The sequence below is a fragment of the Mycteria americana genome, chromosome 1 (genome assembly GCF_035582795.1).
Source record: "Mycteria americana isolate JAX WOST 10 ecotype Jacksonville Zoo and Gardens chromosome 1, USCA_MyAme_1.0, whole genome shotgun sequence".
Classification (NCBI taxonomy): Eukaryota; Metazoa; Chordata; class Aves; order Ciconiiformes; family Ciconiidae; genus Mycteria; species Mycteria americana.
The window spans coordinates 25,528,541-25,556,058 of NC_134365.1; the positions used below are offsets into that span (position 1 = coordinate 25,528,541).

General features: G+C 42.6%; 1 protein-coding gene across 9 annotated transcripts in view; it reads left to right on the plus strand.

The window, feature by feature from the left end:
* The first annotated feature begins 769 nt into the window (after positions 1-769).
* The window catches only part of CADPS2 (calcium dependent secretion activator 2), a 321,285-nt gene continuing 294,536 nt past the window's right edge, over positions 770-27,518 (plus strand). For 8 of the 9 annotated variants that reach the window (XM_075491545.1, XM_075491547.1, XM_075491553.1 and 5 more), the window contains exon 1: positions 770-1,093. In XM_075491545.1, coding sequence (XP_075347660.1) covers positions 770-1,093 — 324 coding nt within the window. The remainder of the gene's footprint in view (positions 1,094-27,518) is intronic. The other variant, XM_075491552.1, reaches the window with a different exon arrangement.

The following is a 27,518-nucleotide window of genomic DNA, read 5'->3' on the forward strand; positions in this document are numbered from 1 at the left end:
CAGCATCAGCTCACTCCCCATCTCAGCAAGGCATGGTTTCGGTGGCTTCTTTTTTTGGGGCCATTTGAGATGCCTCTCGTTCCTCCTGCGCACTATATGGCAGAGGATGCCAGCGAGGTCGGGGTCGGCGGCGAGCCGTGCCATGCCATGCCGAGCCGAGCCGAGCCGAGCCGAGCCGAGCCGAGCAGAGCGGGGGGCACAGCCCACCGCTCCCCCCTCCCAGCACGGCGTCTGCCCGTGTGCCTGAGCCGGCTGGCGAGCGCCGGGCGCGCTTCGCACGCTGGCCCCGGGACGCGGGGCAGGGCGCAGCCGGGCCAGCCGCTGCCAGCACCGGCAGGGTGCGAGCGGCGCAGCGCTGCTGAGCGGGGGCCAGGGGCTTTCCCGGCCAGCAGCTGCCCTCGTCGCTGGGAGCCGAGCCGAGCCCAGCCCAGCCGAGCCCAGCCGAGCCCCGCCGAGCCAGGGCAGGTGCGGCGCGGCCCCGCCCGGCCCAGCCACCTGCGGGCCGCTGCCCCCGCCGGGGCGGGCGGAGGCGTTAGCCCGGCCCCGGCCCCGGCCCCGCCTCCGCCGGGAGCCGCTCAGAGCAATTCCCACGGCAACCCAGGCTCGACCCCCTTCCCAAACCCCGCCTCCCCTCCCCGCCCCTCCGCTCCCGCCCGGCCGCCGCCGCCGGTCGGAAACAGTCTGTGTGTAAACTCGACGTGTCCGGAAAGGTGCGCGCCGCTGCCCGCCTCGCTCCGCGCCCGGCCGCGGGGCGCGCCCGCCGAGCGCGATGCTGGACCCGTCCTCCAGCGAGGAGGAGTCCGATGAGGTGCTGGAAGAGGAGCGGCGGGACGTGCTGGTGGCGGCGGGCGGCGGCTCGCCGCGCTCGCTGCCGCCGCCGCCCCGGGACCCGCGGGGCAGGGAGGCCGGCGCGGCGCGGGCGGCCAGCCCCAGCCCCTCGGTGCTGAGCGAGGGCCGGGAGGAGCAGGAGCGCCTGCAGCGAGAGGAGCGGGAGAAGCGGCTCCGGCTGCAGCTCTACGTCTTCATCGCGAGGTGCATCGCGCACCCCTTCAACGCCAAGCAGCCCACGGACATGGCCCGCCGGCAGCAGAAGGTGAGCCCCCGCCTCCCCGCTCCCGCCTGCCCCGCCGCCCCCGGCCCCCGCCGTCGGCGCTCGCCCCCGGCCGGGCCATCCCGTGCCCGCCCGCCGGCAAGTGCCGCGCTGCCGCCGCCGCCGCCGCCGCCGCGCTCCGGCCCGCAACAGGTTGAGCCGGGCGGCGGCGGGGGGAGCCGGCGCCGGCCCCCAGCGGCACGGCGAGCGCAGGCGGTGGGTGTGAGAGCTGGGCGTTGCAAAGCTCGGTTTCGGCGCGGCTTCCCCGAAACAGCACGTTTACCTAGACATCCATCAGTCACCAGGGGTAAAGTCTTTCAAGTTTTTCGAGCTGCGCTTAAAGTCGCCGTGCGAAGGAAATGGGAGCGCAGGGTGCGGGCGTAAGGGCGGTAGGGCCGGTTTGCAGTGGAAGAGGTGTTTCTGCTTCTCCGCGTTGTGTGATGGATGGAGTTCAGCCTCCCAGAGGTGCCTCCTGCGAATCGTGTTCTGACCATCTGTGCCCGACTCGAGCAAATTCAGCCCTAATACAGAGGTGACCGAGAAAACTATTTTGTTTCATTAATTATTAAGCGTGGTCTCTCTGCACAGAGAAACAATTAACGTGCGTGTTTGTGATGAGAATGGCCTTCTAGTGAAGGTTGACCAAAATTATCCTCTGCATCTTCAGAGACGGGCTCTTGAGAACTGGCAGGTATGCGGTAGGTGTTTATGCTGTAACGGTACTTACTCTCTGCTACTTTTGAGCTATTGAATAGGCAGAACACTTAAAGTTTTCAAACACGGTACTGCATTTCCAGATAACCACTTAAAAGCTCAGCTCTTGAAATGTTTGCTCTAAAAAATTTGTAATTTTGTTTTTATACTTTCAGTTCTGTAAAACAAACAAACAAACCCAAATCAAAACAGAAAAGAAACAAAAAACCCCCCTCCACGTCACTTTCCAGAGGGAATGAATTCAGTTCCACTTGGCTTTTTATGGTCTTAGAGATATGGAAGTACCAAGGGTTTGTAAAATCCAATACTAAATGCTTTGGGGTGTCTGAATTATGTCTGTTATAGGTAATTTGTGCTTAGTGAATTCTCTGACAAGTTAACGTGGCAGTAATAATAAGATTTTTTCTGGAAGAACATTTTGTTTTTATTAAGTGTTAGGTATTTAAACTGTGAAGCCTGTATAAAGACCTCTTGTAAGCAGGAAGTCAAAGAAAATCTGGCAAAATGAGAATTTTCACCATCCCACTGAGGACTCCCCACCCCCAAAACAGAGTCATCATAGAAATGATATTTTGAAGGGACGGCTGGAGGTCATCTAAGTGTGTCCTCCCGCTGGACAAAGCCAAAGCTGACCTGATGTAGTGTTGATATTAGTCTAGGTTCAAGCAGGAGGCTCAAAAGCCTCCAGAGATGAGATCCCGCAACCCATCCGTGTGACCTGCTCCAGTGCTGCATTGCCCTCTTCTTGATGAGATTTTCCTAATCAGCTTCCAAGTTACAACTTGTGGCCATCAACTGCAGAAGGTACTGAACGTTTAGAAGTTCTCACTGATCTGAGTCACTAAGTATAGGAACTGCGTTTTAAAAATAGCTCCAGTATTAATTATTTTCGTTAATAAGATGTATGAAAAGAGATTACTGATGTGCAGCAAATACAGAAATACAACAATTGTGGATTTAACATGAGCAATGAACAGATTGATTGACAGAATTGACTTGATACCTAAAATGTTAATCTTGCTAATTGCTGTTTTTAAGTGAACTCTGACTTTTGGTTTAACTACTACATGTAGAAAGATATTTTTGTCATGTTTAGGAATTTAGCAGTAGAACAAGGATGATTTGTCTTTTGCTGGTCAGGAACTAGTGTTTTTAAATAAGACATAACACAAAAAAGTAATTCTTTCTAGGAGTTGCACTTCTCTCTAGAAGTAATGAAATGCAGATAAACATCCTTTCTCTTATTTGACCATTTGATATATTACCCAATGAATTACTGAATATAGGGTGGCAGAACTGGTCCTGAGTTTTGAGAGTTCAGATCGCTAAGAGCTGTACGAAGGAGCCCTCTTCTGTGCTCTAATTTTTGCACTCTGTGCTGCACGGTGGCCCTGTGCCAGCCTTAGGAGTGAGAGTGCAACCACCTGTCTTACGCTGTGTCCTGTAGTAGGACACTTTTGGATGTGCGATAGCTGGACTCATATTCCATAGGGTAAAAGTCTGTCTTATTTCCTGAATAAATTCTCTCACTGCCAAGATACGATACAGATGTGGACTGCCCCATAATCTCTTGCTCTTTTGCTTCACATCTGACTTCTGTTATGTGGCTGGCTGTCCGTTGCGAGCCAGACTGAAATTCCCTACCTGTGTTACTTAACTGGTACCCGTGTTACTTAACTGGAGCTGTTAACTACCGCATGCCCTGTCCATCATCAGTGGATAAGTGTTCCAAGGTATGGTTTCGAACCAGAACCTACGATGCTCTGTGGTTCCAGCTCCCAGCCCAGTCTACCTGTCTCTGGGCATGCACTCTTTGTAATGCTTTTGCACCAGCAGTCTTTCTGATAACCTAAGAATAGTATCCACCCTGCTTGAGAGCAGAAGTAATTTGTTCTTTCTGCCAGTTCATTTGGCATATTGCTGAGCAAATATTGCAGAATGCAGTTTGCTTCTTTTTTAATGTGGAACATATTATCCAGTAAGGGAATGAGATGGAATTCACATATCAAATATCCTCAATTGCATTGTAATATCAGTAAGGAGATGGTTTACAATATGGCTGGCTTCTTATGTTCTTGCTTCAGTATCAGATTAAAATATACTATACAGTATCTTGAAACCATCATACTTAATGGACTGGGTTATACTAATTAACATGAAGAATTTTAAATGCAGGCAGTGTTTCACTCCTCTGTTGTCCATTCTCATCCTTCTTTCTTCTCGCTAAGTAAAATTAGCTCAGCTCTATTGTGATAGATAAGATTAATTAAAAAAAGAAAAAGAAATCAAACTTTAAGAGAAAAAAAGAACTATCATAATTCACCAGAGTCCATCAACTCTGCTAACTTGTTTTTAATGCCAAATTCAATGTAATTTAGCCCAGACTTTGCTGAAACACATACTTTTATAATCTGGCTGCATCTCTTTTTTTAATTTGCAGGATATGTGGTAGAAATACCCCTTTTTTTTTTTTTTTGACTGTTCAGAGTTAGCTGGTGACCTACTATTACATCCTGTCTTACTTTGGTTACTGGTAGATTTGTGGTGGAGAAGGAAGAATAAGCTAATATTGGAGATGTGGAACTGAAGCATGGCATGATTTTTTAAGGTGGGGTAGCAGATCCTGATGAAGATGGAGTTAGTTCTACAGAGCAGAACCAATATGTTCTTAGTAACATATTTTCAATAGATATTTATGGACATTTGGTCAACTATTTTCCAAACTTTTAGAGAAATATTAATGCATTACATGACATGCCTTTATCAAGCAAGGTTTGTCTATCCCTGGTTTAAAGAGACCTTGTCACTCTTTTGTAGTTTCCCCTTTTTTTAATGAGTCCTCTGGAACGTATTTCAGAATCTTTTTCTGCCTCTCCACTCCTCTTCCTTTCTAGTCCAGCAAAAGAGAAGAAGAGAATAGTTAGCTCATCCCATTCCTCTTCCTTCTTGTCTCCCACCCCAGCCAAACTGAATCTCAAACCAGCAGATTTGAATTTGTCCTCAAAATGGGATTTAGGTGGTGAAAAGAAATGCATTCCCAGTGTGGCTGTCTTCCGTCAAGGGACAGTGGCGTATGTGAACGTATGCAGAGTCAGTGGTTAGATGATGACCCTGGTAACTGCGGTTTACACCGACCAGTTGTACACATGTATGTACGTACTTGGTTTTACTCGGGGAGTGCGTGCCAAAGGCGAGTTCTGTATCTAGGAGATGAATCAGAGTTAAAGTTCCTGGGGAAGGAAAGGACAGTGAAGTGCTACAATTAACTAACAAAAAGGTGTTTTTCCAGTGTTTTTCTTCCTCAATGTTTTAAAATTTACTCTAGTAATGAAGTGGTCACACAGTAGAAACCCAAGACTGGGAGGGAAGTAACATTCCTATGCTAAACAAGATTTCCTAATGCATGAAAGGCTTAGTACATTAACGCTGATAATTCAAGTCTTGCTTTCATAGGTGATAAATAGCAGAAGTAATTGAGCTGGCTGTTTAGTAATCATAACTAAATGAGTTTACTTACATGATGACCTGTTTTCCTTCCATTTCTTCTCTCCACCTGCTCAATCATGAGTATATCAAAAACATTGACTTCTAGTTAATACTCAAAAGTAGGAGTGGTACTATTCAGTAAGTTATTTTCATCTGGACTCCATGCGTTTGTTCTTTCCTGTTTCTTAGACTTTACCTCTAAAGGAGAGGTTTGTAATGATACATGTCCACTAAATAACTTTATCAGGAAAATGTTGGTTACAGGGATGGACTTCATTCTCTGGATCACAGTTTTATTCTCAATGTCTTTATTTCTCCTGCCCCAAGCCTCACTTTTCCTTGCTTTTGAGCAGGTGATGTGTATCTACTTATTGGTTGGCTGAGCATGTTTTGGGAAAGAAAAATTGCCTCTTGGCTTCTGAGCCTCCTTCATAAGATGCTGTTTTCCCCACTGCTAAGGTAGCAAGGAGAGTACATGGAACACTATTGTTGCCAGAAACTCTAGGCACACTTCAGAGGAAGAGCTTAGCTATAAAACTTGGCCATCTGGTCAAAATTCTGCTGAAGGGCTTTATAGGAAGACGTCTTCCATTTCTCCCTTCAATGTTTCCTTTACAAATTTTAATTTTTTTGCGAAGTGTTTCAAAGTCATTTTAAATCAAGTTTATTTGCCTCTTCCTTCCCCCCCCCCCCCCCAAACACCTTGATAACACCTTGTCATGATGCTCTAAGCCATGTGTATTTTGTTTCAGTCAAGTTAGGATAGAGTATTTTGGTAAACCCTGTCAAAGCCTGTTAAGATGGTGGCCGACACAGGTCTATACTTATTAAGGCAAGATTATTGGCAAACAGATCTTTTTACCGCAGTCAGAACTTGCTCTTTGGGGAAGAAGTTGTTCTTGCCTGCAGTAGGAAAGTTGCTCAGGATGGGCAATTGAGTCAACCATGGCTGAAGAAATACTGAAGGGTGATGAGAGAAGCAGAGCCTTCTAGTTACCAATGCCACTTCAGAAATGACAATCCATCAGAGTTTTGTTTTAAGATTAAACTGTTCAGCTGCCCTGCCAGCTCAGCTTTGATTGGTGTGGCTTGGCCGACAGCTAGGCAATGTGCTGGGAAAACCAGGCTTTGGTAAACAGCTGTGTAATGAAGTGGACATGTAGGGACAGTCTGCAAACCTAGTTTTACTGTCCTGAAAAATTCATCAGTCTCTTCTTTTGCTTGCTTGTTTTGTTTTCCCTGCCTATTTTACCCATACTTGCCTTTGAAATTTGATTTTTTTAAAAATTATTATTATTTGAGGGGACAATTTTAATTTTTTTTTTTCTGAATGAGTGACCTCAGGTTGGTTGTCTTTTTCTGTCACCCATGCAGTTTGACAAGTGTGTTAACTCTGTAGGCAAATACCCCATTTAAAGTGCTTGAGGAAGACGACTTATTAGTTTTTTCTACAGGGGAGCTGACAGGAAGGGTGTTTGAAGAATCAGTTGACTGCTGCCATCTCTGCAGGAACAGTACGGGGGAATTGGCTGGCTGGACCGCCTTGCATTTCTCACCCTTTGCAAGGAGTTGTTATTCTCGCATTATATTTTGTGTATCATCTGAACCGTTGGTAATTGGTGACAGAGAAGCAGAAATACCAAATCAGCTCATCTTGTCCTTATAACTTTCTCTGACATTATCTGAGAAACATACTCGTTGATGCCGTGGAAGAACAAAGCTGGTGAAAATGCTCTTTTCCCCTCTGAACCGTATTCCTTTCCCTGTATCTGGAGAGGGGCAGTATATCAAAATATTCATTACCATGTACTGTCTTTAACTGTAGAATATTGCCAGAGCTATTGTTGGTTGCTAGTTGACTTAATCACTGAATGATGTATTTCTATAAAAGCATATTTACCACTTCCCCCCTTCTTCCCCCATGCACACTGTTTGTCACCGGTTCATGTTTGGGGACACTACTAATCAATCACCTCTCCGTTTTTGCATGCTGCTTATTAGACTTGGTTTTTCTCTTTCTGGCTTTGTACCATTTCTTTTTAATATTGGTGAATATCATCCTGAAGTTGCTTTCGGTATATATCTTTTGCCTTTTTAATATACCTCTGTATTTGTGTTCTACTTTCCTGTTATCCTTGTTTCTTTTTTGTTTGTAGATGTCTCCTACTTTACTAGCTTAACACATCCCTCTCTCCTGCTGCTTCCCTTTTATTCGTATGCTTGCTAGAACTGGAAAGCTAATAGCTCGGGGACAAAACTTGCTTCCCATTTATCAACCCGAGAGGTGGCCATAGGGGAAGATGGGATGATGCATCTTCTTCTAGGAAAGTGCTTGGCTCCCCTCTGCTGATTGAGGGATGTGTGTTGGGGTGCTAGTCTTTCTGCCTTGACTCTGGTCCTATATTTAGTTGTACTGTGCCCCAGTTAGTATGTTACGCTATCTGAACTGGGTGCCAGCCTCTGAGGTTTTTAAACTTTTAAATCGTTAAGTCTCTTTTCATATAGTTTTTTTTGGCGCAGTGGCTGCAAAGATGCCTCCTATATTTCTTGCCAACTTACTCCTCTTGCTGCCTGCTGATGGCTGTGGCATGTACAGATCTGGTACTCAAACTTCTCCTTGGTTTCTAGCTATTGCTGTTCAGGAGGGGAGGCAGGGAGAGGAACAGCATCTGCTGAACTCCTGTTCCCTTTGCCTAGTGCCTATCTCCAGTGCCCGCTTCTGCCTAGAAGTGCTGGCACCAAATTGAAAGCAGCCCAGTTCTTGTGTGTCGCAGCTGATTCCCACAGGTTTCAGAATAGCAGCTGTGAAAAGGCAGTTTCCAGTTTGTTGCTGTGTGGGGGAAACTCTGAGCAGCAGGAGAGGCAGAGTGTTTGTATGTGGGTACCAGGCTGCATCAGCTTAGGTTTGCGTTTTGAAGGTTATTTTCACAGCCATAAGTGTTGAAGGCTTTTCCTTTTTTGTTTAAAATTCTCTAGAAGTTGACGGTACTTGCCCAAAAGAATTTATTTCTGGTTCTTATTTATTTTGCAGCGAGGAGATAAAGCATATGCTTCTCTTCAAGCGTGATTACTTGTATGCATAAGTTTAAGAATGTTCTTGAGTGTTTTTCCTGTCAGGAAGGGGAAGAGCATTCATTAACAGCATTGCGAAGAATGAACAGATATACAGTAAGTACTTCTTTAACTACATGACCTGGTGAAGAAAAATTAGAAGAGAAGGTGATTGTACAAGAATTTTTCTCCAGCTTTGTTTCCATTTTTCTCTCATGCATTAATTATTCATTTATGTTCAATTGTCTTGGCTGTGGGGTTTTGGAAATAGAGGCTGGCAGCGTCTGTTTAATGAAAGTGCTGGAGGGATACTCTTGAGTGATAGTATAGACACAGACAAAAAATCCTTAGGATGGTACTTTGAGTAGACTTGTTTGGGCCACAGACAAAGATGTGGAAGAAAGGACAAACGCTCAGCTAGTGTATATAAATGAGATCTCCAAAGAGCTGATGTACATCTGCAAAGATTAGGGGAGAAATGGAAATCAGTGATGGAGAGTTTCATGGACTGAGTTGAAGGTATTGAGAAAGTACGTGGAACTGAATTAATTTCGGAGTAGAGAAACTGTCCATCAAGGACAATGACAAAGTTAAGAGGAATGAATTTGTAGCAGAGAAATCCACTGATTGTGAGAGTTATGCTTTTCAGTATGAAACAGAAATGAAGGAGGAATATCTTGGGTATAAGAGTTTGCAAGAAAGATATTGGGCTAGGAAAAAGAGGTAAGGATTAAACTGGGAAAAAGTGAATAGTCTCAATATCCATGTCAGTGTAATACAGAATAGCAAGGGCAAAAAGTTGGTGAGAAACTTGGTGCTCAGAAGTTGGAGTCCATGGAAATCAGAGTGGTAGGATATACTACATTGGGGAAAACAGTGTTTTCATGGTCCCAGATTTTTTTCTGCAGAAGGTTGCAGTTATTTTATGTGTTTAGGTTTTTCTTACAGTGAATTAATGAGTTTTCTTTTTTTTTGGGGAAAAAAAAAAATCCACCCAGGCAGTGTGGGTTGTATATTTATCTTGCTGGCTTTTGCTGGGGAGCATCCCCAGTTTGTGCTTATTGCTCATACGTTCCTTCATTTATTTCTAAATTATGTATTCTGAGGCCTTGTAGTAAGGTACTGGCGTTTGTTTCTCGTTCAAAAGTGTTCTACGAATGTTTCACCATTCCAACTGTTTAATACATCAAATATGCATTAGTGTTAAAATATTAATATTGACCAAGTTTTTTTTTTTTATTTTGATCTCCTTATGGATGGAGCATAAGCAAAGAAAAGTGAAAATAAAGAAGATGTGGTTGTTTGGTATAGATCTGATATTAAATCATCTTAGCCATCAGTTCCCCTCTGGCTCGCTCTTCCTTCCTACAGTGTCATTAAAAGGCAGAAGGTTTTTCAGTCTCTTACCAGTGGGGATTGAAGCGCAACAAATAACAATATTATTTGGAGATGGAAGTTAACAAACTCCATTAGAAATTTTTGTTTCTAGTAATCTTCAACTTAGAGAGTTGGAGTATTTGCCTGAATAGACACTTCAATTCAGCTTGTGGTGACTTAACACCAAATGCAATATCATTCTCGTGACCACATATATGCTACAAACGGCAGAGGTTCTGAGCGTGCTAGTACGTGGTTATGAAGTAATTAGAAGATTTTTAGCTTAAATATTCTGTGACACAAATTCTACCAATCTTGTTTATATGGTTTTGGGTTCTTTTCAGAATGCTTTGGCTCCCAAATTCAATTACTCTAAAAACATCACTTGAGATTTTTAAGGCCAACTTTTAAAGTTGTCTTTCTCTGTCATCCAAGTTTTTAGGTATCCTTACTTAATGCTTCCAGGCCTTTTTCCATTGTAATAAATGTTAGAAAATGACTAGCTATGTTTTGTGTATATAAGCCTTCTGTTTTACCACTTGGAACATAAAAAAATAAACATCCTATAAAGGTAATCTGATAGTTATGAGATCTGGCAGCCTGTGGATATATAGATGTATTTTGCTCGTGCGTTGCTGAAAAGGAAATAAATTAAGAATGTCATTCTTAACTGTGTAATTTAAAGGTGATCTGCTTGATCTACAGATCAGTCACCCACTAGTATCAATGTATGTGAGTATTTTTGTGCGCAGCTCTCACCCGGGCACCCTGTCTGTAAGATGGTTAGTACTTTATGGGACTGCTGTTACAGCGAGATGAAGGTTCGTTTGTCCCTTCTTTGCCCCCACCTCCCATAGGCTGGGGTGGGGAATTTTAGGAGTAGTACTTGCTTTTCAAGACTTCTTTACTTTCTAAATTGCAAGGAAGGACAGTGGTACACTGTGAACAGGGCTGGGTATTATTGGTGGTCCTTGCTTGGCTTTTCCTCAAAGTTAGAATCATAGAATCATTTACGTTGGAAAAGACTCTTAAGATCATCAAGTCCAATTGTTAACCTAGCACTGCCAAGTCCACCACTAAACCATGTCCCTAAGCACCACATTCACAAGTCTTTTAAATACCTCCAGGGATGGTGACTCAACCACTTCCCTGGGCAGTCTGTTCCAATGCTTGATAACCCTTTTGGTGAAGAAATTTTTCCTAATATCCAATATAAACTTCCCCTGGCGCGACTTGAGACCATTTCCTCTCATCCTATCACTTGTTACCTGGGAGAAGAGACCGACCCCCACCTCTCTACAACCTCCTTTCAGGCAGTTGTAGAGAGCGATAAGGTCTCCCCTCAGCCTCCTTTTCTCCAGGCTACACAACCCCAGTTCCCTCAGCCGCTCCTCATAAGACTTCTGCTCCAGACCCTTCACCAGCTTCGTTGCCCTTCTCTGGACACGCTCCAGCACCTCAATGTCTCTCTTGTAGTGGGGGGCCCAAAACTGAACACAGTGTTCGAAGTGCGGCCTCACCAGTGCTGAGTACAGGGGCACGATCACTTCCCTGGTCCTGCTGGCCATGCTATTTTTGATACAAGCCAGGATGCCATTGGCTTTCTTGGCCGCCTGGGCACACTGCTGGCTCATATTCAGGCGGCTGTCAACAAACACCCCCAGGTCCTTCTCTGCCAGGCAGCTTTCCAGCCACTCTTCCCCAAGCCTGTAGCGTTGCATGGGGTTGTTGTGGCCCAAGTGCAGGACCTGGCACTTGGCCTTGTTGAACCTCATACAATTGGCCTTGGCCCATCGATCCAGCCTGTCCAGGTCCCTCTGCAGAGCCTTCCTACCCTCAAGCAGATCAACACTCCCACGCAACTTGGTGTCATCTGCAAACTTACTGGGGTGCACTGAGGGTGCACTCAATCCCTTCGTCCAGATCATTGATAAAGATATTAAACAGAACTGGCCTCGATACTGAGCTCTGGGGAACACCACTTGTGACCAGCTGCCAACTGGATTTAACTCCATTCACCACCACTCTCTGGGACCAGCCATCCAGCCAGTTCTTTACCCAGCAAAGAGTACACCCGTCCAAGCCATGAGCAGTCAGTTTCTCCAGGAGGATGCTGTGAGAAATGGTGTCAAAGGCTTTACTGAAGTCTAGGTAGACATCATCCACAGCCTTTCCCTCATACACTAGGTGGGTTGCCTTGTCACAGAAGGAGATCAGGTTGGTCAAACAGGACCTGCCTTTCCTAAACCCATGCTGACTGGGCCTGATCCCCTGGTTGTCCCGTACGTGCCATGTGATGGCGCTCAGGATGATCTGCTCCATAACCTTCCCTGGCACCGAGGTCAGGCTGACAGGCCTGTAGTTCCCCAGATCCTCCTTCCAGCCCTTCCTGTAGATGGGCATCACATTCGCTAACCTCCAGTCAACTGGGACCTCCCCAGTTAGCCAGGGCTGCTGGTAAAGGATTGAAAGTGGCTTGGTGAGCACTTCTGCCAGCTTCCTCAGTACCCTTGGGCAGATCCCACCCACCCCCATAGACTTGTGTGTATCTAAGTGGTGTAGCAGGTCAGTAACCGTTTCCCCTTGGATTATGGGGGCTTCACTCTTCATTCATGTGTTAGAGCAACTGGATTGCAGCAGTCTTTCTGCTACTTTAATACAACTTGGTGTCTGTAGATGAAAAGCATCACGTAAGAATGAGAAGTTCTTTTTTTGTTGCCGTTTCTTTAAAATGGCAACAAAATTATTCAGATTTTTCACTAAACCGCTAGCTGGTTTATGTGTTCTGGATATTTATCTCTAATAGATTATTAACAACATTATTTTGCTAACTACAGTTGTTAGTCAGAACTCAGTCTGGAATGGGCTTCAAGAGGTCACAGATATATGATAAAATCAGTAAACTGGCTAAAGCCTCCATAGCTAACCCTCTGCTGTATTACAAGCTGTATCTGTTACAAGTGCACTTAATTACACAGAGCAGCACACAAGGGAAGGAGGCTGTACAGGCTGGCAGAGTTCTTCCCTTATTATAAAAATCTATTTCTCAGCCCGACTGCTGTATTTTACTAATCCATGCCTGATGGTGTTGGGCTGATGTGCAGTGGTCATGGCTACTGTCCAGTAGCTGCAGAAGTATGATCTGCTGAGATAACTGAGACTTTTAAAAAGCAAGGCCATCCCCAAAGATAACACGCTTAATCAGTGACAGCATCATCATCGGCATCACCATTTTAGTTCAGATAAGGAGCGTGCTTTAAAGTCACCCTCTTCGTCCCACTCGCAGAGTTCTGGTTTGGACTGCTTGAATGTGACTGTGTGTGGGCAAAGCTAAACCAGAAGTTACGTTCTAGGAGCACGTTAAGTCCGTGCAACAAGACTGAGGTAAAGCCTCCTGAAATGCATGTAGGGTAGGTGTTAGGTCCTCAGCATGAACTGCTTCACTGTACAGATGCACTTTTTCTGGTGTTACACTGCTTGCCAGTGTAGACGTGACTTCAGAGAGAGTCAAAGAGATTTAAAATACAGCAACTAACACAGAGTCAAGAAAGAGAGATGGAACCTAAATGAGATAAATAGCACAACAGGGCAGTCTCCTTTCTGAGCCAGTAAAGCAGGACAGAATATACAATGCAAACATAAAAACACCTGAAGTAACAAAGTAATAGTCTTGCTATGTCTGAAGTTAATTAGGGGCAACAAACTGCCCCTAATTACTAAAAGTGTGGGATCCTCAGCAAAGCTGCCTGGGATACTAATTAAAAGAACTGATTATAAGAAATAGAATGCATAATTAATGATTGAGAAATCAGTTTCAAGAGTATCTTCAGACAGCAAATGAAGTGCCCTTGGAAAATATTGTGACACCCTGAGCCATCCACTGAATCTAATCCCGCAGATAGACCTGAACTGATTTGCAAGAGGTTGCTGTGCTTATACTTTCTAGTGCTGAGGTAGGGATTAATGGGGGCGGAATGACAGGTAGAATAGGAATAGTATTTCCATTTTAATATCAAATACTCTCTTCAATTTTTTTTTTTTTAATGTATTACTTCAATAGAACCTGGTTATGAAATATGCTGACAATACTGTATTTTGGTTTAATAGTTGGCTTTGCAATAGTCTGCTGCTTGTACAGCTGAGTGAGGTCTTTAATGCTTGGAGAGGGCCTTTGGGTAGTATCCTCTCTGTGTTGATTAGTAGTGTGTGTATGTGTGGCAACTGTTTGCCATCAAGTGGGCCACCACTTGTGGCCCACTTGTGTATGGGCCACCCACAGTGTATGGGCCACCCACAGTGTATGGGCCACCAAATGGACTGTGATTTTTCTAGGTTCTTGAAGAAATAGCAATCTGAAAATTACATTTGACAGAACAAAAATTGAAAGTTTAAAGATTTATCTTCCTTGCAAAATAAAAAATCTAGCCCGATTAATGATTTTTTTTTTTTTTTTTTCCTAAGCAGTTTTTTAAAGGGGGTAATCAGGGGTTAAGTTTTATCCAGGCACCTGTTTGGGTGTTCCTGCCTAATTGGGCACTCCTTAATTTATAAACTTGAAATGTTTCTAATAGCCTCAATTACTTTGACATGTTTATAGAAATTTAGATTAGCAATAACAAAGCTGTAAATCCTTGGAAGCATGGAACCCCATGTGTAATTTCCTATGCTGCTTCCCAGCATCTGCCAGGGGCCAAGGTGGGAGGCTGGAGGTGCCCCAAAGTGCTGGGGTGACTATGGAGGCAGCCAAGAGGGACACAGGGGCCTTTAAGGAATTAGGCTGTGAGACCAACCCACTGCTGTATGATGTCTCTCCAGACAGGCATTAGATATAATTCTCGCTGGTTGATCTGTGATCGTTGTAGTGAGCCCCCCTTTACGTGAGATTCATGGTCACAGAGGGAGCAGACCCAGAACTGAAATATCTATATCCTCCATAGTGTCTTTTACCTGTTCTGGGATTCAATAAATTGATCAGTATCTCTTTGGTCTTATAAGGTTGTGTGTTGTAACTCTGAATGTATTCTTATACTGGAAAAGGGGAAACTATCGACTCATGTACGCCTGAATGGAGACCGTGACCGTGCTGTGCGACCGAGGTGGGGGGCGGTGGTCCTGCTGCTGGTGGTGCTTCCCTGCACGCTGTGGTTCTGCCAAATTCCCTATGGGCTGTGAAAAATGTGCATATGTGTGGTTATATGTAAAAGATAAGAGAGAGAGTGAGTGTGTATGCGCATGAGAGAGGCAGGGAAAAAAGCTATAGATACTGATAGGAGGGGAGTAGAATGAGTGCTCCATAGCATGTTATAATCTAATCTGTTTTAAAGAGGTTACATGTTGAGTGTAAAATACTGAATGCAAGCCACTTAATACTGCTACTTTTTCAGAAACATCTTTACCTGTTTGTTGTGGTAAAAATTGTAAATTGCCATTTACTTTCTTTAAAAATGAACACCACCCGCTCCCTACCCCCTAAACCAAACCAAACCAACAAACCCAACACCCCAAACCCTACAGATCTACATTTCTGCCTTGGCTCAGTTTGGTAGCTATGTCATGTAAAATGAAACTCCTAAACCTTGTGATAAGGGAGCAAAGATGTTCCTATGGCTTCTATTAACAGTAGAGGTTTTATTTTTTATTAATATTGAGCTTTCAGAATTGATCTGATTCCTTAGGGCTAGCTTGGTGTGTCCTATTGAATACAGTACACTGAATTTCTACTTTTCTGTTTCTGCTGTTTAAGTCTTACAGGCATAAGACTTAAATATCTGATTTGTTTTTGTATTTGAGGATGGATTTATGCCTTGGCTGCAGAAATTTGCTCTGGATTGAAACATAGCATATGTGTTCTCAGTGTGAAAGATAATTTATTTTCCTAATTTGATGCAATTTGTATTTTTTTTCCTACAGTGGAAAAACAATTAGTTCCAACAGGAAAACAGCTATCCTGATTGTGTGGTTAAAAATAAAAGGGCAAAAAAAATATTACCCCCCTGCACTGCACAACTGTGCAGATAGCTCTTACCTTTTTCTCACTCTGACTTTAGTGAGGCTACAGAGCAACTGGCACAGCTATCATAAGCCACTCTTTGGGGGGAAAAAAGAAGTTGGCCCATTTTATTTTTAATAGTGATGTGGTTAGAGTGGAACAGCTTCTTCATATCAGTGATCAGAATCACACTGCCTCAGTGCTAATAAGATAAACGCATACTGATTAGAATAGCTGGAGTGATATGTAGACTGAGAGAGTGAGTAAAGAGGTATGAGATGGTGAAGCTCTGAGCAATACAGATGGTCAGTGATGCAAATCTATTTCAATCTATACTGCTGGAGAGCCTGGAAAATGGACAGAATTGCATAATAACGTCAGAAGAAGATAGGTAGCCTCTAACCTTTTCTTTCAATACAGGTGAAGGATTCAGAGTGAGAAACTAGATTGTTTTGTCAATGGAGTGAACCCATCCTTGGACAGTATGTGCATTTGTGTGTTTAAGGCAGGTGTCAGGGAATATTTATTCACTACAGCCATTCATATGAGTAAGTAAAAAAAAATAGAACTCGGGGTACTATCAAAATTGTAAGACTGTACCAAAATGCTTGTAAGTTGCTTGCTCATTTTAAGCCTAATAATTTTAAGCCCAATAAAACATTGAAATAATTTGATTTTTTTTAATAGCAAGTAAATAAATTTGTGCAATCAGTGCAGAAGAGTGAGAAAGATCAGAATAGACTAAACTAATACAGTTTTAAAGAGAGGATGGCATTTAATGCAGGAGAATTTTATTTCTTTTTTTTTAAGAGGAGTCATAAACTTGTGGATGCTTTGAGATAGGCTGAGTTAGGAACACTATTTCTGATGCAGTAGCTTCTAAGCAGTTTCACGTGTGTTTGCAAATTGTGCGCATACAACTTAGTAAACCAAAACCAGGGCTTTTTCTGAAGGGTGGCACAAATAGGATATCTGTAGGTTTCCCCTCAATAGTTCTTGTGTTAGGTATTTTATCCACCTGCCAGTTCAGAAGATTCTTTCTGAATCACAAAATAGTTACCGGGGAATAGCACTGCTCTGCCAAACAGCTCTGCTACCGTATTTGTGCCTTTAGTGATACCTGTTTAATTAAATGCTTTGCTTTTGTCAGAACGTGTAGTAAGCTAGGCTAACGAAACTATCGTGCCTCGGGTACATCTAGTAAGCACCCTGGCGTATATCATGGCTGGATGAAATTATTGCTTTGCTGTGGGGTGGAAAGCTTATCTTGCAAAATTACTGCAAAACTGATGAGTATCTGCAACAAACAAGTTACCGTGTATTGTAGTTTTACACCAAATGGGAAGGGACCTCCTGGATTGAGGCAGTCTCATGTCCAAAAAAGAGACCTGTTGTCTTTTTTATAAGCAGGTAAAACTTCAGTTAGTAGGTATCCCCACTGTTTTTCATTACTCTAATAGTTGTGAGACTTCTGTTTCCCGACTGAATGCATTTGCAGTTTGTTTTATGCCCACTTGCAGTTCTGTCAGCTCTGCCCTTCAGTTAAAATAACAGCTTTTCCTTCCTGAACGATTTAATAGAGGATGGTGTCTTGTTCTGCTCTATGAAACAATCCAAGGTCTGAACCTTCCCTCAGGCAGTAGTCTCTCTCCTTCTCTGCTTATCCTAATGCTTTCTCTGTATGTGTTGCAGCTGGAATTAATGCACCCTCCTTCTCATGTCGCCTTTCACGTTAGCACGGTGCCTGGGGTATGCTGAGGCAGCACATCTGAGCCTTCAGCTCAGAGCAGCCAAGGAGAAGGAAAATCTCGCAGAAGTTCTTGTGAGTCCTGGCCTGAGGTGTGGGATGCTGAATTTCACCCTGTTTCTGTTACCGCAGCTCCCATGTTGGCTGTGTTTTCCAGTGCGGTTTTCTTATCCACTCTGTGTGCTAGTGCATCCCAGCCTTGAATTTCAGTATCAGTCTTCAAAATCAGAAGATTATAATGTCATGTTCCTGTTCTTTCTCTCATAACAAGCATGGAAATAATGCATTTATGTTTAATTTGCAGGTACAGCCCTCCAGAACTTTGCAGCTACCTTTCCGGAGGCCTGCTATTTCTCCTTTAACACTTACCCTCACGTTTTTGTGGATTTTTTTTTTTTCCCCTTTGTGGCAGTATCTCAGCTGCTTAACTGTTGTCTAGATAAGATCTACAGCATTCTTTTAGCCAGAAAGCAAGAATAAAAAGCAAACGGATTACTTGATTTTTATCATCTTTTAAATCATTCTGGCAAATCTGTGACTTTGTATGACTAATCCTTCCCATTCTGGGTTAGATGTTGCGCCGTTATCCTGATTGTAACCTTATTTTTATATCCTTCTCCTGAGGAGTCTATGCTCCTCTGAATATAGAGACCTGCTGCCCTCCTTTGGGATGGAGGTTTCTTTGGGCAATGCGGGACAGCTTTCAGACTCTTCTTCTGAAGAACTTCCACACTGCCTCATTCAGGTCTCTCAACTCCTCAGTCTAGATGACTGAATTGACTAAGTCCTCTTAATTCCTTGACATGGAGAATAAATTATCACTTCTCAGTTTCCAGGCTAGAAAGATCTTTCTGACAAAATACAAACTGCTGAGGCTGGATTCATGTTCAATAACTATGCATATCGGCATGCTCTCAAAATAATTAAGTGCTGCAGTGATAAAGAACAAAGCCCGTTCAGTGGCACAATTCATACGCATTCAGTTGCAGCATTGCTGTGTGCCTTCCTGTTAATTCATTTTTAGCCCAACTGGTCATCCAATAAGCTTCTAAAAAGGCTGTTTCTGACCTCGTTTGGCATGCTGCAGAGCAAAGTTTAACAAACATCTGTTGGGTCAAGCTTTTCGTTGACCACGGGAGGTTAAATGGTCAGGACGTGCTGATTTCTCTACAGAATGCATCTAGACTTGTGAATTTTTACTATACTTTTGCATATGACTTGAACGTTCATAGCAGACAACATATATAATGGTGCAATTACGCCGCAGCATTTGGAGTTAATTCTCCTCTCTAAAATCTAAAATATTATCCAGCATACTTGAGCCAATGTTTTTGTTTTCAAACCCCCTGACATGTATATACATTGGTTTTCTGTGTGGCAAAAGACATAGATTCATGCTTCCTTCCTAACTTCCTTTGACACCATAACTTTGTGGCTGAATAGAGCACGGCAATGAGTGACTTCTGCGCCTGCCTCATCTTTTATCCTGCCTGCAGTGCTGTAATTCAGGCATCTCCCAACACTGAAAAGTTGCAAGGAGCCTTGGCTTGTCTGCCTTACTCCTACTTAGCACTTCTAAGTAATTACAATTTTTGGAAAAGCTGGTACAAAGAACATACTGTGAATTATTCTGAAGGTCAGTCATTATTTCTGTGCTTCTTGGGAACAGTGCTCATGCTTGTGCTAGGGACCGAGTGAATCACTTTGAAACTCTGGTTCTTGTTCCTGTGAGGTTTACTCGCACAAAGTTACGCAAACCTCATTCACCACAACTCTCTTCCACTTCTCACGCTCCTCAACTGTACTGGATTTTACAGAACAGCATGTGTGTCTTTTCTTTTGGTTCAGGATTGTGTTGTCTGGTCCTTTGCACCAGAAGGAAGAAAAGCTTTGGAAAGGGGAAAAGAGGCATCCTGTCAAATTAACTCGGTAGTCTCAGTAAAAGAGTGCAGAACTGGGAGCTGGAGGAAGGAATAAGCTCAATCTCTCCCCCTGAAAGCTCTGATTTCTGTATGCTTCAGTCCTTCATTGTTATGCCCTCTGCGCAAAACATGAAGGATGGCTAAGTATTGGTCCTCTGCTGTCACTTTGCAAATAATAGAAATACTGACAGTTGATTTTTAGCTGAAGTTTGGAAAGGAAATTGCATCTCCAGAAGAGCAGACACCCCCCCCAATTCACTATGCAATAGCTATGCAAGAGTGTCAGCTCTGTTCCTCTGGCATGTTCCTAATCACCGTGCCGTTTTTTTTCTGTGATAGTGGGAGAGATGGAGATCAGGAATCCTGTTCTATTGCTTTTGGTTAGATACATAAATTACCAGCACAGTGTGTACTCAAATCTTCTTAAGCAGCTTTTGCAGGATAAAAGATAGGAATTTACTCCCAACTGAAATGCAAAAGGCCTGTGCTGAGCATCTACAGATCCGTCGCTCAGCCCTTCCTGGTGATCTGAGAGGGAAGGATACTTGATAATTGTATGTGACAAGATTAGTCCAATTTCTTTTTTCCAAAACTTAATTGTTACTGTTAGAAAAATTCCCTTTAAAGCAAGTGGGTATTATAAAAAACAACAAACAAAACCAAACCCCAACCTCTAGATTATGCAGTGTTTTGAGGAGGAAGAAAAATGCAAGTTTTGCACTCCTACTAGTTTGAGTAAGCCTTTGGTGTCACTTCAGATACTGATGGGTTGACTGGGTACCTCACTCGAGTTAACTCCTCAGGGCTTTAAAAAGACATCTGGAGAAAACTGCGTTTTCTTCCTACAGCTTACCGCCCCATTCATAAGCAGAAAGCTACAGTTCCGCTGTCTCCTAAACTTCTTGTAAAACCACCTGCAAAGAACTTAGTGGTGAGTTTATTTCAAGGTAAGGTAGTGTTTTTTCTTCTATGTGAACTTAAATGAAAAACCTGAGGACAGAAAATAAACCCTGAACATAAACTGCAGCCGATCAGTGGGTTCTCATTGCATTAAAACAGGTCCTAAGCTGTTCGGAGGAGAAAGCTGCGGCTTCCCCCCGTGTTTAAATATGACGGAAGGAAAGACACTGTCACTCACTCACACCCAAGAAGGAGAGTGGGTGGTTACTTTTTCTTGGCCATAGACTGGCGATGAAAAGGACATGTTCACTGGGCAGTGAAGCATATTAACCTACCAATTTGGGATTTTGTCCTGGCTGCCTGTACCTTTGTATTCCTGGTTTGTGGTGCCAAGGTGACGTGCCAGTCTCTTTGCCTGTGCTCCCTGGTAGCACTCCCCATCACCTGGAGGAACTGCTCTGTAAATGCAGACCTGTAGTGGTTCATGTTTGAAAGTGTCTTTATTCTCCCTTGGGTTTGGATTTTACAGCTTTCGTTCTACTCCGGTAATTCCCCTGTTGGCCCATTTTTGTTAGGCTTGTCTTTGAGCGCTGTTATTGTCAGTGGGGAAGGCTGGGAAGCTTTCAGCTGACTTCCTTTCATTGTTTCTTTCAAACATCTGATGTTATCTCGTCTGCCGTGGTGTTATTAAATATGTGTGCTGTCCTGGAATCACTTAACCTCTTCCAATTCATGTGCCTGCAAATAATGCCTTGCTCAGATCCTGGGCTTTGGGGACTGTGAGCAAGTCAACTTTTTTCATTTCAGTGGGATTTTGCCCAAATAGATGCTCCGTGAGTACATTGTGAAGTTGGAGCTAAGCATTTACAGAGAGTAATAGCTTTAAGACTATTTTCTTCTTTTCTTTTTTCCTTTTTTTTTTTTTTCTTTTTCTCTTTAAGAAGGGAACAAAAAAGGGTCGCACCGCTAAGCTCTAATTACAGTAGCTTCAGAGAGACCTGCTTGATTTGCCTTTTGAGCTCTGCGCTGTGTCAGGTAGGTTTTGATCAAATGCCTTCCTGCCAGCATTCAGTCGTTAGCATTCAGTCTAAGTTAGTCACCAGTGAATTATGGTCTGTGATATGGTCCAGGTCCCATTGCTCTAGTTCTTTTTCTCTTTATTGATTTCCATTCTCGTTTTCATTATTGCCCTGGTCTCTCACTGCATGCTTCCTAGTGCTTTTATTTTATAGCTTTTCAGAATGAATATCCGTGAGTCATGATTTGAAATAAAATGCTAATAATGACATTATGCAACACTTTGAAATAAACATTTCTGAGATTGTTCCTTAAGCTTTTTAAGTGGTAGACTTTGAGAAAAATCATACCACTCTGCAGTGATAAGGCGGGGGGGGAGGCTGGTAAACTTTAACATTTTAATTTAAATGCCTCATTCTTGAATAGGTTTGCCAGCATCAGGCAGAGAGAGAACATTTTCTTGGCCATTTCCTTTAAACAGAAATCAAGTAATTAAGTCATAACTGGTGCAGAATTAAAAATACAATATAATTGTACGCTTTTTCCTAATCTACACAGATCTGAAAAAAGGCTGAATAGCGTTGTGCTCCCCTCCCCCTGGGTTCCTGTCTTTATCAGTGTGCAAAAGTCAAATGTCGGCTCCTTCTAGTTGTCCGGAGGAACGTAATATGGTATGGCTACAGAGCCAGCCATTGTATTAAAATAGTTAAGTAAGAGCATGGACTGTTATGGTACTCAAAACTTACTAGTTTTTCACTGCCTCTAGTCAGATGTTGGGTCTACATTTCTGGGTTTGTTTCTAGACTGAGAGAGTTCCCCACTCCCCTTTATTTCACTGGTTTGATTCTCCCTGGAAGTGGTATTTTAAAGACCTACTGATAGAAGTAGGGAGCACTTCTGGTAAAAATTTTTGTGTCCCTTGTCTTCCTTTTCTTTACAGCAGCTGTCTGAAACTCAATGAGATTACAGGATGCAGCTGCAGCTGCCAGTGTTTCATGATATGCTTTGCAGCAGTGCAACTCCTATCCTCACTCCTGATTTTTAATGAAATAATTGAGATAATGTAATCTGAATATTATAATTTTGATAATTAGTTTCCAGGAGGGAAGTCTTCTCAGCTGTGCTTGCTGTCATTGAGGAATAGCAAATCTGGCAGCAAATAACTTGCTGGACTTGGTGACTAAAACTTTGGGTAACTTGTCTTTAAAACAAAAAAAGCCCAAACTAAACAAATCCTGCAAGAGGAGAAAACTATCTCTTATCACTCTTATCTCATGGTGTTTTCATTTATTCGTTAATATTTTTGCAGTGGGGTTGGTATATCAGACACTTTCCGAGCTTTTTTTGAAGCTCGGAAACTTATTTTGAAACGTATTTTGAAGGCATTTTGCCTGTGCAGTCTGTTCTCAGCGGCGACCTCGGTGTGAAACATGTTATTACTCGGACGGAAGCCCTCTGCTCGCTCTGCAGGGTGTGCTGGGAGGATCTTTCCGGCCTGTTGCTCCGAGCGAGGCTGTAGGACGAGAATTTGAGAGAGAGAAATTTAGGACTAAAGGAATTTATCTTTTTTCTAAACTTCTTCCTACCTTCAAAAAACTTTAACATTCAAGACTAGACTATCCTCATTTTGAATTACTATCAAAACATATTTTAAGGCCCTTGAACTTTACGGCTCAAGGTCTAAGCTTATCTCTGTCTATTACAGGATGAAACTTTTTTTTAAGGCAAATTGCCTTCAGTCTGTCATGAGGATCCTGCGTCTTCTGCTAGAGAGTCTGCTGCTAGCCTCTACAGAGGCAGAGTACTGGGCTAAACTGGCTTAGTCTGAAACAGCCTGGAAATGCTTTTGACCCCTTAGGTGTTGTGGTTGAAGGAAATAAGCAAATCTTGAATTTTAAGCAGTACTGTGAGATTCTGTAAAGGGTGCCTGTAAACTAAACATAAGCTGTAGAGGAAAACGGGCAGAAACTGTAAAATGGCTGGCATGTGAGTTTCTGCATGGTCCCCAATAGTAATCAGAATGAGAAGTTTTGGAGGCATGTGCGAGATGATGATACACTAGTTGTCTCTCTTTTCGGGAAGATGTATAGACTGTACTTTCTTAACTGTCATTGCAAGAGAGGAGTAATGTCATCAGGAAAGGGGAGAGGTTGGAGGTGCCTCAGTTTTGTCTAGAGGTTCAGTTATCCTTTGCTAGAAAGTTGAAACTGCTGGTCTGATTGCTCTGCCGCCAAAAAGCCCTCTTGAGACTGAAGGTTACAGCTCTCGTGTCCCGCGCCAGTGGGCGGCTTGGGGGAAAGCTCCGGGTGTGCAAGCAGAGCCTGTAGGTCTCCTCTTCGGGGTGACTGAATGGGGAGCAGGCTGAGTATTAGCAGAGGAGTCAATACGTGGCGTAAGGGCAGGCAGATGTAAGGGCGAATAATTTGTTCTGGGGGAGGCGTTCTGGATTTTCCCTTACACGTAGTGACGGACACCCTTGCTTGAATGTTTTGACTTAGGAGAAAACTGCAGGAGGGTTAGCAAACGAAAATTGTCAGGTTTTTGGCATAATTGTTCAGAACTCAGTATACTTTTAGTTTGGATAGTACAGTGTTTCCTAGAAACTTATATTTTTTCAAAAATGAATTTAGTTTGTTTCATCTGTTTTGACAACAGTGCCTCTGAAGGTCAGACATGATTAAAAAAAACCAACACCAAAACCTGTCTTTTTTTTTTTTTCCTTCCCCTCTTCTGCTTTGAGGATACTCATTGAGTAAAATTAATAGGAATTACAAAACTGTTGGTGGATGGGAGCCTACTGTATATGACTGAAGATAAAAAGCAATATTAGAGAAGGGACAAGCATCTGAAAGACTTGGATAATCTAAACACTGGTATCAGACATTAGTTGTCTGAGGCAAATCTGTCATTATTTGACTTTAAAATGCCTGTTGAGTTAATATACAGCTGAGTGGTTACTAATTGGCCTGTGACATGAGAGCAGTGGGTAACCTGGAAGTAATGAAAGGACTTCAGTGTCGTCTGCGTGAGGCCATACCACTGTGAATGGGAAATACTGCACTGAAAATTAGGTGTGTGGCAATAGCCACCCATGACCAGATTCTAAATTTTTTTGTTTAATTCCTTTCAGCCTCCTGTCCAGAAATAGGTTTTCTTTCTGACTGCTGTCAGAAATGGACAGGCTGCAACTTTGTCCTCATACAATGTGTTCGTGAAGCTGGCTTAAAGGGAATTGTTGATTTTTGCTAGGTGTGTTCCTCTTGAAAGAACAGTAATGTACTATTCTTATGTTTATACAAGATTTCTGGGTGGAGGAGAAAAATACTTGGCTTTAAACCAGATGGCTCATGGAGGGTGTGAATTTATGCCTTAACATGTGACTCTGGGACTTCATTGTATATAAGCAACAGTCGTGGATTTTTTTTTTTTTTTTTTTTTTAGATTCTTTTGTAGCAGTTTTTCATAGGAGCAACATGGTGTGGCTAAATATGCCTGAAAGTCCAGCATCTGGTGGTTGGAGGTTGGGAATTTAGGCTGGGTATGCATTATTTCCGTAGCTCTGAAAGTTAGCAGAAATGGAGATCAAATACTGGGGAAAAATTCCCTTATTGAAAGATGAGGTGATGTTTACAGAGGGCTCACAGATTCTTGGTTTCTTTTCCTTATTTTTCTGTTGTTTTATACTGTTTATGATTAGATAATTAATGAAATACTGTTTGCTTTTTCGGTGTCGTTTGCCTGCCTGTTCCTGTTTTTAGGGCTTTAGAAACACTGTTTTGAAGGAAGAAGTTACCTCTCATGATGAATTTCCCTTCCTTTTTTTCTCCTGCTGGATTGAGTGGCCCTAGAAAAGATACTTCCCCCTAAAATCCTCTACCTGTAGAGAAGGGGCTACCACAGTGCTGCTGTTTTAGCTTTGGCACTAGGTATCTGGCTGTCCAGTTCTTAACTTTATAAAGTCAGATTTTAGGAGATGATACTTCTTGTTCTACCTATGCGAATTCATTCTCTTGAAAAACAGAATCTCATTCTTTATATGATTTGTTTGCTTTCTGCTTTCTCAAGGGTATTAATCTTATTTTTTGTCATTCTCCTGAGAGAAAATCCTTTCAAGGTAGCTTGCTGCCTCTGAAACCTTTCATAACTTCATGCTACAGCTCCTATTGCTTCACAACATCCTTTCGAATGTTTGCCTTTAAAATAAGAACAGAAGCTCTACCTCCTTTTTGCAGTTTTTAAAAGCAAACTTTCTTGGGATGTGGGCTTCTGAAAATTAAACTTGCAAGTTTCAAGTTTTATTTCAAAGGAAGACATAATGCCTTTATGAGAATGCTTTGCTTCCCTGCAAGCTTCAACTTCTTACACATCAGAGGGGCGATACCTTGGGGAATCAGTGTTTCATTCAAAGAAACAGACGTGGAGATTATAATGAATTCTAATATCAGGAAAGATCGTGAGGTGGGATTTTGTATTTCAGTCATGTTAGAGCAGAACTGTCCTTAAAAACTTACTCCTTTCTAATAATTTTTGTTTTGTTTTGTTTTCAGCTGGCTAGCTTGTAAAGCCAGGTTGAATTACCAAGGAGTTTTGAAATGTTATGAGAAAGACATCTGTAAAAGTGAATTAGTTAATGAATGTAGCTGAAGGTGCACATGAAGTAATTAAAAAAGAGGAAAACTAAAATACAAATTTAAGTAATGTGCTGCCTTTAGAGAATAGGAGCATAACCTGCAAGACCCAAAAGATGATGGAATATACCTCCAATATTTTAGTAGTCAATACTTCATAAAAGCCATGTTGTCTTGCTGTAGATGTTTCTTTCCATGACCAATTCTGGTCTATTATTTTTGTGCTGCTGTGGAGCTCACACTCCCTTTTTTCCTCTTCTCTGGGAACTGCGTTCACTTGTATCGCCCATGGGACACTGTAATAGGTATGCACCGTTCTGCTGGAATTTCTGGTCAGAAAAGCTTTGGAAAGTTTTTGTATTGAGTTCTGGACTTACTTATTCCTGTGTTCGTAGAAGGCTGTCTTCTGTTGCAGAATCTAAATGAAGCTGAGGTCATGTAGCTTTTGTAATTTAAATTACACAGCTTTGTTGTTGTTGTTGTTGTTTTTCCCCTTTTTTAAAATTATTGCGTGTCTCTCTCTCCTATATACCACTATTGTTGCAAGTTGGTCAGCTTGATGAGCTTATTTTGGAGCCCCAGTACAAAATGTTTTTCTTTAAAAAAGAACAGAAAAGTCAGAACTTAAATGCCTACATTTGTGAAGCCTTAAGCCATATTCATAGGTCTTCATATGGCTTTTTGTTTAAAAACTGAAACAGAACCCTAACATTATTCACAGATCTTTGTGGGGAAAAAAATGGCTCTGTTTAGTAATTTCTAAATTGCCTTGACTATGGGGAAGAGTCATTTTGGCACTAGGTTTAATATCTCTGTTTGTTTTTCTTGGAGCCTTTTGTTGGCTTCTGTTTTGCTGGAATATGGACTGCAGAAGGTCAAGCGGTGACCCTGTCGGATCATGCCTGGTGCTCTGGGATTGGAACTGCCTCCTGTTTCTTACAGATGTGAAATTAGTCTTCACCTATGGGGGGACTAAATAATAGCTCTGTTTGCTTGAACTTGGGCTCGTAACAACGGTCTGCCTTCAGCACAGGGATGCAGTTACTTAGAGGAGACTCTTACAAAGTGGGAACAAGCACACCATGGGCATAATGTAGCGTTTCTATTGATTTCTTTTTCGTTTGCTGCAAATCTTGTGTTCAAGTGTAACATCCTTCTAAGATCTGGCACTTGAGAATTCGTAAGAGCTCTCCCATCAGTGTTGCTACTTGTTTCTCAAGGGTAGAGATGCTTTCGATGTGCTGCCTTGTAGTTTGCTGTGCAAACTCTTTGCTATCGAAGAGTTCACTTAGGTGAGGGATGGAAAAGAATAAGCTGTTTCAGAGGGATAAACCAAAGTTATTGTGGAGATGTAGTCTTTCAAATAATTACTATTTGTAATACAGTGGTCTACAGCACTTCAGATGACGTAGAAAGCTTACGTGTGACTTAAAGCACAAGAACAAATTGGCACCATAATAGCTAATTTAATCTTTATTGGAGTCCAGGCTCACATCACACCTGAATGCCAGTGAAAAAGCAGATAAAAAGCTTTATGAAGGGTTGTAGCTAAGAAGATGACATTATTCGCAAACATGGGCGTAGTCCTACAGCTGAA